This window comes from Diaporthe amygdali, assembly GCF_026229845.1.
Source record: "Diaporthe amygdali strain CAA958 chromosome Unknown NODE_8_length_1307975_cov_65_857355, whole genome shotgun sequence".
NCBI classification, from domain to species: Eukaryota; Fungi; Ascomycota; class Sordariomycetes; order Diaporthales; family Diaporthaceae; genus Diaporthe; species Diaporthe amygdali.
The window spans coordinates 784,099-800,320 of record NW_026517028.1 but is presented as its reverse complement, the minus strand read 5'-3'; the positions used below and the strand labels follow the sequence as shown (position 1 = coordinate 800,320).

Genomic DNA, 16,222 nt, shown 5'->3' with positions numbered 1-16,222 from the left:
ATATTCACCCTTCCAGAACAATAAATCGTTCAAGATCCTCATTACCTCTCACTCCTTAAAAACACTAGGTGTTACAATTTCAATAGGACCTCCAAAGCTCATAGTGAATACCCGGAGTAAATTTGCGGTATTCTCGCATCCAGCCGCCATCACCCGCCATCCCACCATGGCACCTCTCACAGAAATCTTCTGGTTCCTCCTCGACCCATGGCTCTTCATGTTCCAGGCTCTCCTGCGGCTCCCACCCACGATACTGCGGCTACTCCTCCAGGGCCAGTTCGCCACGCTGCTGTCTCCGTCCAAGCTCCAATCAGCCTGGTTCGGCACCTTCTGGGCGACAGCCGGCCCGGGCGTCCGGGAGACGGGCGAGGCGCGCGTCATCCCTCTGCTCGAGGGCTTCGTGGCCGGCGGCAACGTCGTGAAGGAACGACAGCAAGAGAGCATCAGCGGCACTGTTATCGAGACCGGGCCCGGTACCGGGATGTGGGTGTCGGTGTTCTCGAAGCTGCACACCTCGGGCAAGGGCATCACCAGGATCTACGGCGTCGAGCCCAATCCGGATGTCCACGCCGCGCTGCGGAAGAACGTCGCCGCGGCTGGCCTCCAGGATACGTACCAGATCGTGCCCCACGGCGTCGAGGATCTGGCCAAGTTGGGATCCGTGCCTAAGGAGAGCGTCGACTGCATCGTGTCGATCCTGTGCCTGTGCGGTATTCCTGACCCGGACTTCAACATCAAGGAGCTTTATGGTTACCTGAAGCCGGGTGGACGGTGGTACGTGTATGAGCACGTTCGCTGTGAGAGTGAGAGAATGAGAGAGAGCGGTTTATTCATGCGGGTGTACCAGGGTACGTCGTGTTTCTTATGCTGTGAATCATCCAGAATTCGCTTCAGAATTCCTTTCTCTTTGGTGGTGTAGTCTTTGCATTTCGCCTCTTGCACATCCCCAGCTACACTGGTCGTCTTCGCCCATTCGTGTGATCAGTATGCTAAATTTTGATAGCATTCGTCAACATCTTCTGGCCACGTCTAATCGGCGGCTGCCAGCTATGCCGGAATACGCCCAGGATGCTCAGAGAGGCCGGCCCGTGGACAAAGTTCGACCTCGAGCAGGCCGCTGGCGAGCCATGGTACCATCCGGTACCTCATGTTCTCGGCGTCCTGACGAAGTGAGCATTTTCGGCGGCCGGGAAATAGTTACCGCCTGCTTGAATCTTTGCTATGCCAGAACCGAGTCTCAGTGACTGGCCCACTGAAGGGCGACAATCAATGGCCAGGACGAACTGCGTTTCATGCACAGCTTTGCAAAGACTTTCCAGCTTCGGACCAACCCCCCCCCCCCCCGCTCTGGGACTTAGAGTGCGCTGTGCACTTGTTTCATAGCCTTCTACCAAACACTATGGGGCGAAGGAGGAAAATTGACCAAAAGTCCTCCAGGGCTGTGCTTGGGCACAAGGAGAGCTTATTCCCAGATATAGGATATCACCGCGGAAGAGACGATATGCTCCTCCAACCATCCGCTATCACTGCAGAATGATCACCGTCGTGCAATCTTTGGGGTCCTCAGCAGCACCATGATAGATGCCAAATCCGCAAGCCGTCTGACAAGGCATTGTCTCATGACCGAACACACTCCATGCCAGTTCCGAAGTTCAAAAATCTCGAATAATTAAGTGTGGAAAAGAACTCGAGCACACGTCTCTCCAGGCGGTAGCAGCCCAAATGTGATCAGTACATAACGTGGAGCCAGGGACTCAGAGACGTCTTAGCCACTGAAAAGAAGATGAGCCGGCCTTTGTTGAGTGTTTGTCTCACGTGCGGGCCGAATCCAGGACATGGCAAGGATGCCACAGTCGGGTCTCGCCAGAGTACGAATTAGGCAGCAGGAGACGAGCATCAGCATTATGAAAAATGGATTTTCTTATCGTCGAAAGACTCGATCTCCGTGGATCGTACTTGATCATTTGCTATCTCTCGGCCTCACTCGCCAAATTTTCCATTAGACCTCCGACACAAGAGTCGAGAGAAAGGTGCCAGAAATCCACAATGATCAAAGAGTCATCAATTCATGCCCGAGATTCCAGACTGAGGAGATGCAAACCCAACCCTCATCATCTAGTCAGTGAACACGCAGTCGATGCTAGAGCCTGTCGAATCCACCGAAAGAGCCGTCCATCTTACCAACCGGAAGAGACCGCCTCACCACCGGATGGGTTGTTCCAGTCACCACCGCCACCAGCATCAACAGAGGCATCGACAGAATCGAAACCAACATCGTTGGCGCCAGCACCGCCGTCCTCGTCAACGTGAGGCTTAGTGCAGCGGACCTTGGTGTGGCCGTACTCCTGGCAGTTCTGACACTGCACACGGGAATCTTGGGCAGAGTCAGCACATAGGACTCAAGCAGAGACGAGAACCAAGTACTCACAGTCACGTGGCTTGGGGCAGTCACGGCCGCTGTGTCCGTATTCATCGCAGTTGCGGCACTGAAACTTTGACATGTCGCGAGGCTTATCACACTCCTTGGCCATGTGGCCCTCCTCACCACAGTTGCGACAACCACGAGAGCCACCGGCGGTCGGGCAATCCTTGGAGAAATGTCCCACTGACGGTTGTTAGCACATAACAGTCTGGTACAAGACCCTCGAATGCCTTACTCTCGTTGCACTTGCGGCACTCAACATTGGACGCGTCACGGGGCTCAGTGCCTAGTATTGTCAGTCAATGAACGGCAGCCGGTGGCTTATGGAGGGGGCTCACAATCAGCGGCTTTGTGGCCACCTTTGCCGCAGTTCTTGCAGGCGAACTTGTCAACGCGAGGAGTAGGGCCTGAGAGCGTCAGTCAATTGATTTACGGCCATGTTGCTGCAATCTTGACTTACAGTCGCGGACCCGGTGACCCTCCTCGTCACAGTTGTAGCATTTCACGACGGCCCTGTCAGCCTCCAGCTTCTCCTCGGGGCAGTCCTTGCGGAGGTGTCCGAGCTTCTCGCAGTTGCCGCACTTGGGCTTGCCAACCCAGGGGACAACGTCGCCAGCATCGGCAAGTCGCTCCATGATGACATCGTGGCTCTCGGGCCAGCCCTCTCGCTCGGATTGGCGGAGGGGTTTGTCTGAGAAGCGGTAGTTCACCGTGTACTTCTTGTTCAAATTGCCCTGAAGATCCATGTTGGTCAGGGTGATAGACAGGTTCGCACGCTCCTTGGGAATGAGATAAAGACCGTATCCCTGGGAACGGAGCGCCTTCTCAAGCTCGACAAACGTAGTTGTGGGCTGGGCCTTGGCATAGATCTGTATTTTCTCCTTGACCTCGTCCATATCCCTGTCATTGATTGCCTGCTCGAGCAGCTTCCAGGCCTCCTCGCCGGTCATTTCAGGAAGATGGCCGCGGTCAACCTTGCGAGCGTTCTGACACTCGACGGCAGTGTGGCCTATAGCATATGTCAGTGAGTCCGATGATGGGAGGCTTGAGAAAGATAGGGTCCAGCTTCAAACTCACCAGCTTCCTCGCAGTTCTGGCAAGTGGCGACAAAAACGGGGCACTCCTTGGCCATGTGCTCACCCTCGCAGTGGTAGCACTTCATAGGCTCAGGGCACTCGCGGACCATGTGAGATCCATTGCAGCGGGGGCAGACCAGAGGGTCGTGGCACTCAGTGATGAAGTGGCCCTCCTTCTTGCAGTTGCCGCAGCGGGCAGGGGGCTTGTCGGGGCACTCCTTGGCGAAGTGGCCCTCCTTGTGGCAGTAACGGCACTCAACCGGTGCGGCAGGGGTCGGGCAGTCAGCTTTGTTGTGTCTATATCCCTGGTGTTAGTGATAAAATTCATGTCCATGAGCACATGCGGGTGGGTTAGGTCGAACATACCCAACCTCGCCGCAGTTAAAGCAGGCGCGGTCGCCGCCGCCTCCTCCACCACCGCCCTCAGCACCACCGTAGCTGTCACCGTAGCCGTCGTCGAAGGCGCTAGGCGTGCCACCACCGCCAAAGTTGTTGTCGGCACCACCGGCACCACCGCCGAAATCACCACCGTCGTTCCAAGACATCTTGCTGGTGCAGGGTTGGAATGCTGTCAGAGATTCTGCGGAGTGATGGGTCAGAAAAGTAAAGACGGACTCTTGGCCACGTGCCCGCAAGTTCGTAACTTCCGAGGCTGTGTGCAGAGGGTAGAGTGAGATGGATGTAAAACAAATGTGGAAGACAAAGTCTTGGATGGAACGGAAGTCCAGTGCGATTTTGGGAGCGAAATCGAGGCCACTTGTACCAACGATGGGCATCTGCAATGACTTTCTCAATCTCAAGCTTGAAAAGTCTCAGTGTTGCTGGCAACAGCCTGTGGACGACAAGGCTTCTGGCTGCCCGCAGGCTGCGGGTGTGGGAATTGCAGACTTTTGCAAAGGCCTCAAAGGCTTGGAAGGCAGTGGAAAAGGGGGATGGAGCAAGAGGACATTGGTCTGTGGAGCAAGAAAGTTCCGAAGGGAATGGGGAAAGCCGTGATGCCTCGGGGGATAACGGTGTTGACGTGCTTACCAACTTGACAGTTTCGAAAATGCTGGGTCAATGATGCAGAGAAGAGATACGCGTTGACTTTGCAGCTCAACGCGTCAAGTTGACGATTGGGGTTGGTGTGGTTTTGGGGCTGGGTCAAGTGGTGCAAAATCGAAGAATGGAGGCAGGCAAGATGAATGTCAAGAAGTCAGGCAGTGCTGGGAGGCAGTGCTTGAGGCGAAGATGAGATTGGCAGCAGGTCTTTTTCTCAAAAACACCTTGGAGGGGCTGGTCGTGAAGGCAAGAAAAGGTAGGGCAGGCAAGCAGGTGAGGTGGGAAAGGCAAGGAAAGGGGGCCAGGCAGACACAGAGAAGAGGAGGCTGCTTACCAGATTGAGAGATTGTATGCACGATACCAAGAATGGGTATGCAGCGTTTCGAAACCTGCTGAGGGTGACAAAGGTCAGCCGATGGACTGCAATTAGAGGGGAAGTGAAAAAGAAGTGATGAGAACGAGTGGACAAGCTGATAGTTGAGGTGGAAAGGCTCGATAAGTTGGTGGTGTAGGACAAAAGTGAGTTGCTAAACGACTGAAGACTTACTTGTTTTGGCTTTGAGAGGGAGACAGCGCGAAAAAGAAGGGAAGACGCGACTTCTGTCGGTGTTGTCAAGTTCGAGGTGGGAGGTGAAAGGTCGAAAGTCGACGTTGGAAGTTGGAAGGTCGAAGCTGGGAACTGGGAGCTGGGAGTTGGGAGCTGGGAGTTGGGAGCTGATACGGATGAAGGCGCTCCTGCTAATCTGTTAGATTCAGATAAAATGAAAGATCGGACTGTGAAAGCTGGTCTCAAAGAATCTCACAACGACTTTGGTTGCCTGAAGAAGTTTCAAGGACGAAGAAGGCACAGCTGGGACGAAGTTGACCTGCGCTGGAAGGGGGGACTGGGCACCACAAGGTCACAAAAGGGAAGGCAATACCCACGCAGAACCCTTGGGAAGTCATTGGCACCTGAGACTTACAAGTTCCAGACAAGCTTTGAAGATGGTGTTGCCCGGAAGGGCTTCAAGAGGCTCAGTATTCTGAAAGAAGGCTATCTGAGCATATCCTTCGACACGCAGGACACACATGCAGTCCGCACACAGAGAGAACCACAGGACTGTAAATACCGTAACAGGGGCGAGAACATAACTTCAAAAACAACCTCGAAAGACGAGGCCCCATCTGATCATATTTCTGAGATCCGTCCAAACCGAATGCTCGAGCCCATGAAGCACATCACCATCGATCTCATCAATTGCAAGATCCTGACTGACATTTGTCACCTCTCAACTAAAGGAACTTATTTGAGACCATATATACAAACATTTTCAGTGCCCAGTCAGGACATTGAGCTGCCCGAGAGCTCTGGAAAGCCCAGGAGTTGTTGGCAGAGGGCATCTCGACAAGGGGGTGACCAAGTGACAAAGGGTGGTCTTCGAGCAGCCGAGGCATGTTATTTGCCCTTCTAAAGCTCTCGTAAGCATATGTGGGCGTGCCTCAGATGGTTTCCCTTATGTGATTGCTTGGAAAGCCCGTTTGATAAGAAGCAGAGGTGATGGGCAGGACCCAAGTGGCCCTCAACCGAACGGTCTGATCATCTCCTCCCTGGGTACATGATCAACCTCTTGAACACCAATTCTTGGGCCTTGCTAGCCGCACAAGAATCATTCCTTTTAGGGACGGGATCCTTCCTACTGAGTGTTCCCATCTGCCCAGTTCGTTGTACGTATTCTCGAATGGAAGCATGAGTAGAGCGGGAGGGTCGATCACTCACACAGCAAAGGCCAAAGTCTGAAGGTTTTCTACGGGTATGTCCATCAAATTTACCATGTTGCCGGGGGGTTTTTCTGCATTCCAGATGTTCAAATATCCTACGGTCTCTAAGTACGCTTCAAGTTGCGACACCGTGTGGAGATAAGTCATGTTAAATATTCCCACAAGAAGCCTGACACCCAATGCACCGCAGTAGCTTCCTCAGAAGTCTTATGGGAGTCTCATCACGTTGGCTACGTACTAGTCAAGTAGAGCGAGAGACTTGCGCCTGAATGATCGATCATGAGATGTTTGACAGGTTCGTAGTTTGAGTGCAGCCTCTCTCAATATAATCGAGCGTAGAGGCGCATCTCAGACTACATTAGAGCAACCGTTGTCTGATGTGTCTGCGTCGCGCGTAGTTTGCCACCCACCACCTCGCAATGCAGTGCAGCCCCCCTTTTCCAGCTCCTCGGAAGCTCTCGATTACTGTTCATGCACGCCTGAACCCCTGTACGAGCATCAACATGTGGCGCTGGCCTATAGCAGTGATTGGTTCTAGACTTTTAAGGGTCTGCCCCGCCAAGAAGGCAAATTAATGGGCGAAAGTACAGACATCCGTCGCTACGCTATCAGATAGCTAGCTTGGTTCCCTCGCTCTTGTTGAGCTTCACACAATCCACCACCATTATTCTGCTTTCCCATTGACAGCAGTTGCAGCTGGCTATAGTGTCCATATTTTTGTTCATTGGTTCGGGTTGAGGGCAAATCCCAACCAAAAAGACACTGACGACTTCGATGTGTCTTGGGCTGTGACGCAGAACGTCGAAACAACTCACCGCCCGCCGGACCAGAGTCATCCCAACCAGTCTCCAAATCGCATGATCTGGAACGCGTCTTCCCGAAGTCTCAGCCCATTCCTAGGGCAGCGAACCGCCTACTAGAGCCGCTGGAAAATTTCAGAAGCTGGACAACTTGACCACATTCTGAACATACCACAAGGCCAGACACGATGGCAAACGCATCGACCACAACGACAAGTGCCGGCGCCGAACGGAGGAAGGCCGCCCCAAATGGGGAGATCAGGCTCAATGGCGCCGCTGCGGCCGACAGAGCACAGGAAGAGACAGACCAGAAGGAGCATGACTTCTTTTGGACTTACACGGAGGAGCCGCACCGGACAAGACGGCTTGCCATTATCAAGGCTCACCCAGAGGTAGGTCGTCTGTCGCTGTTGCCGTCCTCGATTCAATGCTAATGCCGGAGCTTCTCAACAGGTCACCAAGCTCTGCGGCCCTGAGCCATTGACCAAATATGTCGTCGCCTTCGTCGTCGGACTGCAGTTCCTCTGCGGCTACATACTGAAAGATACCTCGTTCTGGTCATGGAAGTTCTGGGCGCTTGCGTACGTTGTCGGCGCAACCGCCAACCAGAACCTCTTCCTCGCGATCCACGAAATCAGCCACAACCTGGCCTTTAGATCACCACTGGCAAACAGGATGTTCGCAATCTTCGCCAACCTGCCCATCGGGCTGCCCTACAGCGCAAGCTTCAGACCCTACCACCTAACGCACCACAAGAGTCTGGGCGTGGATGGCCTGGATACCGACCTTCCCACCGCCCTCGAGGCTGTGGTCCTCGACTCGATCTTAGGCAAGGCTTTCTTCTGCACCTTTCAGATCTTCTTCTACGCCATCCGGCCTATGTGTGTCTTCCAGATCACCTTCACCTGGGTCCACCTCCTCAACCTAGTTGTGCAACTTGCATTTGACTACATCGTGATTACGTCCCTGGACAGCTACAAGCCTATCTTGTACCTCCTGCTCAGCTCATTCCTGGCTGGATCGTGGCATCCCACAGCCGGTCACTTTATTTCAGAGCACTACGTCTACGAGTCGGTTACCCCTGAGGCCAGGAACCCTGACAACAACATCCCAGTGCCGGAGACGTACAGCTACTACGGCCCGCTCAACATACTTACTTACAACGTGGGATACCACAATGAGCACCACGACTTCCCTGCTGTTGCGTGGACCAAGCTGCCCAAGCTGAGGGAGATCGCGGACGAGTTCTATGCGCCACTGCCGCAACATGATAGCTGGGTAATGGTGCTCTGGCGGTTCCTTTGGGACGAGAATGTCGGTATCACGAGCCGGGTGAAGAGGAAGAACGGCGGACGCAAGGTCGGTGGCAAGTCAGAGAGGGTCGCCAAGGTAGCGGATTGGACACCGCAGGAAATCGAGGCTTAAGGAAAGGAACACCAAAAGTTTACGGTGGATTGGATTCGATGTGATCATGATGGACTGTAAATGGATTTTATCGCCCGTACATACGCCTCTATGGCCACGGCTGCGGATTTGCTCTGTGAGGAGTTATGTGAACACGATAGACAAAGACGGAAGTTATTATCTAGATGTTGTTGAAAAGCATCTTCGCTGATGCAGGAACCGAAAACTTGCGGACAATAAACGCCAATCTGCTAATGAACATTCATTTACATGGATCGTGTGCTGTCCTGGCCTAGCTTTGAAACCGTAGTACATGCCGCCACATGGTGGACGATCTCCAAATTCCTAGTATTCACATGACGCTCACCTCCTAACCGCGCATTTCTCAGTTCCAGTTTACGATTCACACAAAGCCTATTGAGATTGACTTCTTAGTTTCAGCCATGGTATCCTTCCAAGACGGCATCGCCGTAAAACAGAAATCATCTCATGAATATGAAGCCTATTTCCACGACAATTGGTGCATCGGCTCAGGTCAGTAGAAGTGCCGAGGCACAAGCATGAGCAGCGTTGCTGACCTCGATTCTGTAGTCCCGCACGGAGGATACATCACGAGTTGTTTCCTGCAGGTAGCAAAGACGCACTTCTCGAAGACGTTATCGAGACAAAATCAGCCACACACAATCACCTTGCACCTGGAGTTTGTCAGGAGGACCGAGGTCGGCCCCGCGACGTTCAAGGTCCGCGACGTCAAGCTCGGCCGGCTGACCTCGACGGTCCACATCTCGCTCTTCCAGAAGGGCCGGGAGGAGGTCATAGGGTACCTCACGAACTCGAACATCCCGCAGGAACAGGGGCCGTCTTTCGACACGCGGTGGCGCCTCGAGCCGCCCCGGCGACCGGTCAGCCTTGCCGCCCTCGGCGACGGGTCAGACGCAGAATGGCAGGAGCAGAAGGCGATGCCCTTCGCCGACTTTAGGAAAGCGTCCAAGAATGTTCGTTTCTTTTTTCCCAAAAAGGGACAACCGGAGCGCAGCGTCGCCGACCAGTGGATGGCCTTCAAGAACGGCGAACGGTTCATCAACGCCAGCTTAGGCCTGGTGGCCGACATGTTCCCACAGATCGCCGAGGCGTACAGGGCGGGCGCTGATCCGTACGCCGTCGGTCCCGCCAAAGACAAAGGCGACAGCGCACAAGCGGCGGCGGCGAAGAAGGGCTCAGCCAAGTTCTGGTACCCGACCTTGCTGCTCAACCTGGACGTGAAGAAGGCCCTGCCGGAGGAGGGCGTCGACTGGCTGTTTGTGCGGACGAGGGCCAAGCAGATCCGGAACGGTCGCTACGATCTCGAAATCGTCGTCTTGGACGAGGCTGGTGATATCGTGGCCCTCAGTCACCATGTGTGCATGATCCTACCAGCAGCGCGTAATCTTGCAACGCGAAGCGCAACGAACAAAGAGGCAAAATTATGATACGATATGCGGAGGAAAGTGCATCTTTTCCAGAAGATGATCATAGAAGATACAACGTCCTCGTATATTTAGAGCGATACATGCTAATCTATAGCCATGCCGGATTTCGTCCGTGTCCAGAAATCAATCAGGTGCATCTATGTAGTGTGACTTCTTACACTTCCTCGTAGATGAACACTTTCCCTGTCACCGCTAGCCAAACGGTGTCTGGTGCATTGATGATAGTGGGCTTGTGTTTCTTTGGGTCTGTTGAGGCCAGAACTCAGGCTCGCGCATTGTGATCTCGTGAATTAAATATACATCGGCGAGGCCCGAAACTCTCTAACCAGGATCTTGTTTGCTCGTCATCACAGGAGTCGTCATTTACACGTCGAACTACTTTCGGAATAATTGAACCCAAAGAAGACAATCATTAAAAAGTGAACACCCTAAACTGCTCAAGGCGCCTCGGCCAAGGCCGCAACATAAATACATAATAGACTACCTGTCTCAACATCGTTGGCTGTCAAAGCAATCGATCCTGCCCCGGTATCTGTCTCGCTTGCCATCACTTTGTTTCGATGGCCGCCGCTTAACCCAAGATAATACTGCTTGTCCGCCTTCATGAAGCCTTAAGAGGCCCGATGAGACGGATCTCGCTTCCATGGTATCTCCAGCCTGAACGCAACTCAAGCCAGTGTGTCCGTGACGTTATAAAATCTCATTCCAGAGTGTCTTCGCTATTTGTCCTCCGACTGAGACGTGACTTTGCAATCAAAACGACAGTCGCGCGGTATGAGACCCACGCTTAGAAGAAGAAGTATGCCAAGAGGAAGCTGACGAGACACAGACCTGCGACAATCTGGATCGGGACGCCTTCCGTACCCTGTGGTCTTGCAGCGGTAGCGATTTGGCCAACTTTAGGGACCTCGGCAGCGGCGGTAAGCCCCTTGCGCTGCCGCAGACCTTCCTGTTCCTTGCTCTCTGAGCTCGCGAGATCACGCTTCAACTCTTCCTTGGAGATCTCGCTCGGCGCTTGGGGAGAGGCAGCAATCGGTGCGGTGACATCAGGATCATCCCTGTATTCAGAGACCCCCTCGGATGGGGGAGCATTGCTGCTGGCGGGTCGGTGCTCTTCCGGTGAGGCGTAGGCAGGAGGAGGGACGGTATCCGGAGTTTGCTCGGCCTGTGGGAGAATCTGATGAGAATGTGGTCTTTGCGATATGTAAGACATGGAAACTTACGCCGTTTGTCAAGTGCGGCTGCTTGACAGGAGTAGCAGCAACGCCTCCAGCGGAACCTGCACCAGCAGCAGGCAAGAAGACGACCCTTATTTTCTTCTCTTGAACCTGCGACTTCTCAACAGACTCCCACTGTGGTTGCGCACAATTAGTATCTGCACGTGGGCAAGCCGAGGAATTCGTGTTCAGGGGCGACCCACGATCGTTTGCACATTGCTGAATTCCAGATCTCCAGAAATGGGGACAGACTGGACCAGGAACTTGTCTCGGCACTTGGTATCCGCAGGAGGGTCCTGCTTCATGGCCTGGAGGAGGACTGTAGATATCGCATGTCAGCTTGGTCCTTGACATGTGACATGCTTGAGAAGCTCTGGGTGGGTGACAGACCAGTGACCTCGACTTCATGACCGGGCTCGATGCGACCAGAGTTCGGTCGCACGCAGTACCTAGATGTCTTGTGAGCCTCCTCTTCTGCAATGTATTTCAGGAGCATATGGACGGGCCGTACTGCTTGGGGGCGGTTGTTTTGACCTGGAAACGTCAGCAAGATGCCGATGCGACAAGGTATTCCATGGTGAGCTCACCTTGAAAGCCACCGGGGACTTGTTCGGGTTCTTGAGTTTCAGGAGCTGGGAGACCTCGACGGTGAAGGGCCCTGGATGGAGGAATTGGTCAGCAGGGCGCCATCCTAGCTGCGAAGAATGGAGAGCTTTGAAAAGAGCTCGGGCAACGTACGGCGGAAGCCAAGTTCCTGGGGATCAATCTCAACAGACATGGTGGTGATGTTGGGCACAGCAGCGGATGGCGGGTTTGCGGATGCGGTCGCGTGGCCGTTCAATGATCGAAGCGGGTCGGAGTTGTGGATGGGGAGATTGATCAACGGGCGGAGGCTCGGGGACCAAGTTGATACGGCCAGATAGAGAAGAAAGGGTAGTAGATCCGACTCGGGCAAATAATGACTCCAGGGGTTCCAAGGTCGTCTTTGACGTGTGACGGGTAATCAGATTGTTACTCTGGATGGTGAACAGCACAATGCAAGATCGACGTTGAAGCTGAAGAAATGCAGGATGGGGTGCGCAAGGTGCCAGAAAAGGGTGGATGACGGCACAGGTCTTACGAGATTGGTACTAGAGGCAATCTGTAGCAAGAACTGGTTTGGGAGGCCAACGGGGACAAATCTGTAATCTGCAGGTGTGTGTACCGTCCGTCCACGAGTGCACGGGTGGGCAGCTGGAGGCAGGCCTGGCCAGCAGTTGGAGGCCAAGTTTCAATTTGCACCCTTCCCACCTCCTTCTGATGAACTCGGACCTCCCACCTGGGCAGAGTGAAGTGGCCCATGCCTGTGACTCTAGCGTATCTCGGCAATCTCCTTTCAGCACCCCCATTTCCCTCGGGATCACCACCAAGGAATGCCTCCCTCGACTATGTACGAAAACTACATAATTGACGGCAGATCTGCACGATTCTGTGTGGTAGCGAGGACATGATATTTGAACAAGGCTGTGTAGTATTTCGGTAGAGTTCGACAAGGTGTTTCTTAGAATTATAGAGTCACTTCATCTTAGAAAAAGAACCAGACTGCGGGTCAGATGAAGACGATCTAGGCAATGAATGTCTCACCTCGTCCAGACGCCTTTCACATGAACCTGCTTATAATAGCAAGTACAGCCAGCCCGTGCTCAACGTGTTCGCTCGGGAAGTACATAGGTACATACCAAAGCTTGCCCCACACTAGCTACCCCTCTGACGTTACCTCTGGGTGCCTTGCCAAACAGACACCAAGGACCACCGTCCACAACGTAAAGTGTTGTCCAAACCAAACTACACACTTAGGCCTCCATAAGATTTTTGACTTAGCCATCAGGTTTATTTAAAACCACCATCTAGACCAGCGAAGAGTGGGTAATGCTTATTCTCTGCATATAGACTCGCACATCTAATAAGCGTCTAGAAATAGGCTGCACCGACATCGCCTTCTCTTGGGGACACGCCATTTTGTCCCCGCCCCTACATCTTACTCCTACACCACCTTTCACCCTTGCCCCGTGTCATCATTCTGTTCGACAACATGGCACAATCAGACCTTGACGCTCTTCTGGAGATGGGCTTCGAAAAGGCTCGCGCCGAATTAGCCATCAAGAAATCCGGTGGTCTTCAAGGCGCGCTAGAGTGGCTCGAGAAGAACCAAGACACTCCCATTGATGAGCTTCAAGCTCCCCAAGATGACGATGAAGAGGCCACCCAGGCAGCTATCAAGGGCTTGGAAGAGGGCCAGCTTGCAAAATCCCTCGCCTGCGACGACTGTGGCAAGAAGTTCAGGACCACCGCCCTCGCTGAGTTCCATGCCTCCAAGACCGGCCACGAGAACTTCTCCGAGTCAACCGAGGAGCTCAAGCCCCTAACCGAGGAGGAGAAGAAACAGAAGCTGGAAGAGATGCGCGCTGCTCTTGCCGCGAAGAGAGCGAGGCAATCCGTCACCGATAAGGAGGAGCAGAAGCGGAACGAAAAGATCAAGCAGAAGGCCACCAGGGAGACCCAGGACGCCAAGGAGGAGCTCCAGCGCAAGGAGCAGATCAAGGAGGCCGCGAAAAAGCGTCAAGAGAAGCTCGATGACTTGGAGGCCAAGAAGCGCATCAAGGCAAAGATCGAGGCGGACAAGGAGGAGCGAAGACGCAAGGCTGAGGAGGCCAAGGCCGCCAGGGAGGGCAAGGCACCCGCCGCTGCTGCCGCTCCGGCTGCTCCTGCCGCTCCGGTACAGCCCAAGTCCAGCGCAAGTTATACCGAGGCCAGGCTGAGGTTGCAGACACCTGGTGGAGTGCTGCAGAAGAACTTTCCCGCCGAGACGACCCTATTCGAAGTGGCGCAGGCCATCGAGGCTGAGCAGGGGACGACTGTGGCCAACTTTACGATTACTTTCCCACGCAAGACCTTCGAGGCGGGTGTTGACTTCGGCCAGACGCTCCGAGAGGTTGGTCTCGTCCCCAGCGGTGTACTCATCGTCAAGTAGGTGCTGCGGTCGGAACTGACTAGGGAGGACTTCCTGCTGTGCCCGGGCAAACGTCCTCAGAAGAGTCATGAGAGTGGGGACAGCCGGAGAGTTGGCATAGATGAGATGCTACAGAACATGGGATTTCATGGAACCCAATGAAGGCCAAAAGAGCCCGATCTCATGATACCTTCGCAAAATAAGAGAGGGCGATCTATGCCAGAGCCATAACCGAGCTTCTGGGAATAGCTACTGCATTGAGGGAAGTAGGAATGATGATCATGTGTCGAGTCCCTTCACACCTTTGTTAGGAAGCCCAGCTGAAGCGTTCTCCGGGCATTCCGTGCAGCGGAAGTTGACGGTTGCCACTGCAGAGATGATAGACATCTTTATAACTGGAATGTGGCCAAGGGGCACAGTTAATGACAAGAAAATAGCAAGACGCATGCAAGAGAATGCCTGGTCTTCTGGCGTGCTTCCGATTATCCTGTGACATGTGACTGTCCCATGCGGATCCATTCCACAGCCATGAGATATTGACATGAACAAGTCTCCAGTACAAGCACGTGAACATCTGTCTCCCAAGGATGATGAGACTAAATTGAGTCCTGTCGCCCGTTTACCATATGCACAGACTACCTTGAGTACCAAGTCGACCGGACATGTTTAGAGCAGCTGGGCTTAGATATCATAACACACGCAGTTCAGAGGTTGTCACTCGCCAGGGCAGGCTGCAGTTCCGTCATTTACTCTATTTGGGCGCCCCTCAGACTTGCCGAGACTTAGAAAGGCTTCAAGAGGTTCTCGCTGGAACCAGCTTCATCGCGCATCTTCCTTGGTGGAGAGCCAGGCGATCATCTCTCAAGCTCTACGAAGATTCACCTCAGGATGGCTATTTGCCTTTCGTTCAAAATTTCACGGTCGGGATATTTCCAGAAATAGTAGCAAGAGTCTCGAGTTGGCATGCACTGAGGGCGGACAGGACGTAGATCTGCGTCGCAGTTTCGAGGTCGAAACTCCACATCGCTGGCGACCTCGAACAGCCAGATACACCTTGCGAAACGTCTTGCCGAACCTCACGATCCTGCAAGGCTAGTCATGACTGGGACCAACACGTGAGGGCGCAAATTTCTCTTTTGATTTGCATCTGATCATCAAAACCCGGTTCCGTCCAGTTCGCGCTACTCCAGTTCCCTGCGACCATATATCGTGGCCTCCATCCCGTAGTCGTGAAGGATGGTATTTTAAAGACCCGCAACCCAATGCAGAGAGAGTTCAAAGGAAGTACAGCGAGGAAGTCGTCGCAGAGATAGCAGTGGTGATCGTCGTTTCGGCAGTTGGAATTGTGGTAGAAACCGCTTAGTCGAAAAGACCGAATCCCATGTCGTCGTCGGACTCCTCCTTCTCTGTTCCGGATGTCAGTCATCAGTTCGCACTCGCCGGCTTTGTCGCCCGGGTATAGGATATACGCACCCTCAGCCTTGGCCTCCTCCTTGGTCTCCTCAGCGGCGGCAGCACCACCGGCGGCAGGGGCGCCACCGGCAGCGGGTGCGGCACCACCACCAGAGCCGACGTTGGTCAGGAGCTCCTTGACGTCCTTGCCCTCAAGAGCCTGTGCGCATGTCCTCGTCAGCATTCGATCCTATTCCCAGATTCCCAAGCAGTCATGCGACTCCAATGTTTGCAGGTGGGTCTCCGTCATATGTCGGTCGGTGGATTTGGTCGTCGTACCTTGGCGAACAGAGAGGTCCAGATGGGCTCGGTCTCGTTACCGCTAGCCTTGATGATGGTCTGCAGCTTGTCGGCCTGTTATGGGATCAATGTTAGCAATCCTGGTGACTTCATGGTGGTTTGCGCCAATGTCGCAGGAATTGTGGTGGGTCGGGTCGGGGGTTCTTCTCGTACGGTGATCTCAACACCCTCATCAGCGAGGATGAGGGCGGCGTAGGCAGAAACCAGCTCAGGGGAAGACATTGTGAGTGTCGATTTGTGTGTGGGCTGCAGGTTGCAAGGAAACGATCGAGGGTATCTCGCAGGGTGGTTTTG

At 53.8% G+C, this 16,222-nt stretch overlaps 6 protein-coding genes across 6 annotated transcripts; 3 read left to right on the top strand and 3 right to left on the bottom strand.

The window, feature by feature from the left end:
- Positions 1-166: 166 nt before the first annotated feature.
- Positions 167-1,173, top strand: J7T55_013487 (uncharacterized protein; the record flags this gene model as incomplete). Its single annotated transcript, XM_053141288.1, has 2 exons — positions 167-797; positions 1,004-1,173. 2 exons carry the CDS (start codon positions 167-169, stop codon positions 1,171-1,173), a joined length of 801 nt encoding a protein of 266 aa, XP_052995828.1.
- Positions 1,174-2,177: 1,004 nt separating this feature from the next.
- On the bottom strand, positions 2,178-4,043 carry J7T55_013486 (cellular nucleic acid-binding protein; the record flags this gene model as incomplete). Its single annotated transcript, XM_053141287.1, has 7 exons — positions 2,178-2,374; positions 2,429-2,605; positions 2,658-2,708; positions 2,761-2,829; positions 2,883-3,431; positions 3,500-3,795; positions 3,865-4,043. 7 exons carry the CDS (start codon positions 4,041-4,043, stop codon positions 2,178-2,180), a joined length of 1,518 nt encoding a protein of 505 aa, XP_052995827.1.
- Positions 4,044-7,285: 3,242 nt separating this feature from the next.
- Positions 7,286-9,970, top strand: J7T55_013485 (dihydroceramide deltadesaturase; the record flags this gene model as incomplete). Its single annotated transcript, XM_053141286.1, has 4 exons — positions 7,286-7,489; positions 7,551-8,456; positions 8,891-9,035; positions 9,093-9,970. The coding sequence occupies 4 exons, from the start codon at positions 7,286-7,288 to the stop codon at positions 9,968-9,970; spliced, it is 2,133 nt and encodes a 710-aa protein (XP_052995826.1).
- Positions 9,971-10,757: 787 nt separating this feature from the next.
- J7T55_013484 (msp domain-containing protein) lies at positions 10,758-11,965 on the bottom strand (the record flags this gene model as incomplete). Its single annotated transcript, XM_053141285.1, has 7 exons — positions 10,758-11,135; positions 11,194-11,322; positions 11,391-11,506; positions 11,578-11,636; positions 11,690-11,721; positions 11,775-11,845; positions 11,926-11,965. The coding sequence occupies 7 exons, from the start codon at positions 11,963-11,965 to the stop codon at positions 10,758-10,760; spliced, it is 825 nt and encodes a 274-aa protein (XP_052995825.1).
- Positions 11,966-13,258: 1,293 nt separating this feature from the next.
- Positions 13,259-14,197, top strand: J7T55_013483 (DNA-binding protein; the record flags this gene model as incomplete). The annotated part of the gene is made up of 1 exon (XM_053141284.1): positions 13,259-14,197. One exon carries the CDS (start codon positions 13,259-13,261, stop codon positions 14,195-14,197), a length of 939 nt encoding a protein of 312 aa, XP_052995824.1.
- Positions 14,198-15,535: 1,338 nt separating this feature from the next.
- On the bottom strand, positions 15,536-16,150 carry J7T55_013482 (60s acidic ribosomal protein p1; the record flags this gene model as incomplete). The annotated part of the gene is made up of 4 exons (XM_053141282.1): positions 15,536-15,582; positions 15,650-15,788; positions 15,908-15,982; positions 16,082-16,150. 4 exons carry the CDS (start codon positions 16,148-16,150, stop codon positions 15,536-15,538), a joined length of 330 nt encoding a protein of 109 aa, XP_052995823.1.
- Between the last annotated feature and the right edge of the window lie 72 nt (positions 16,151-16,222).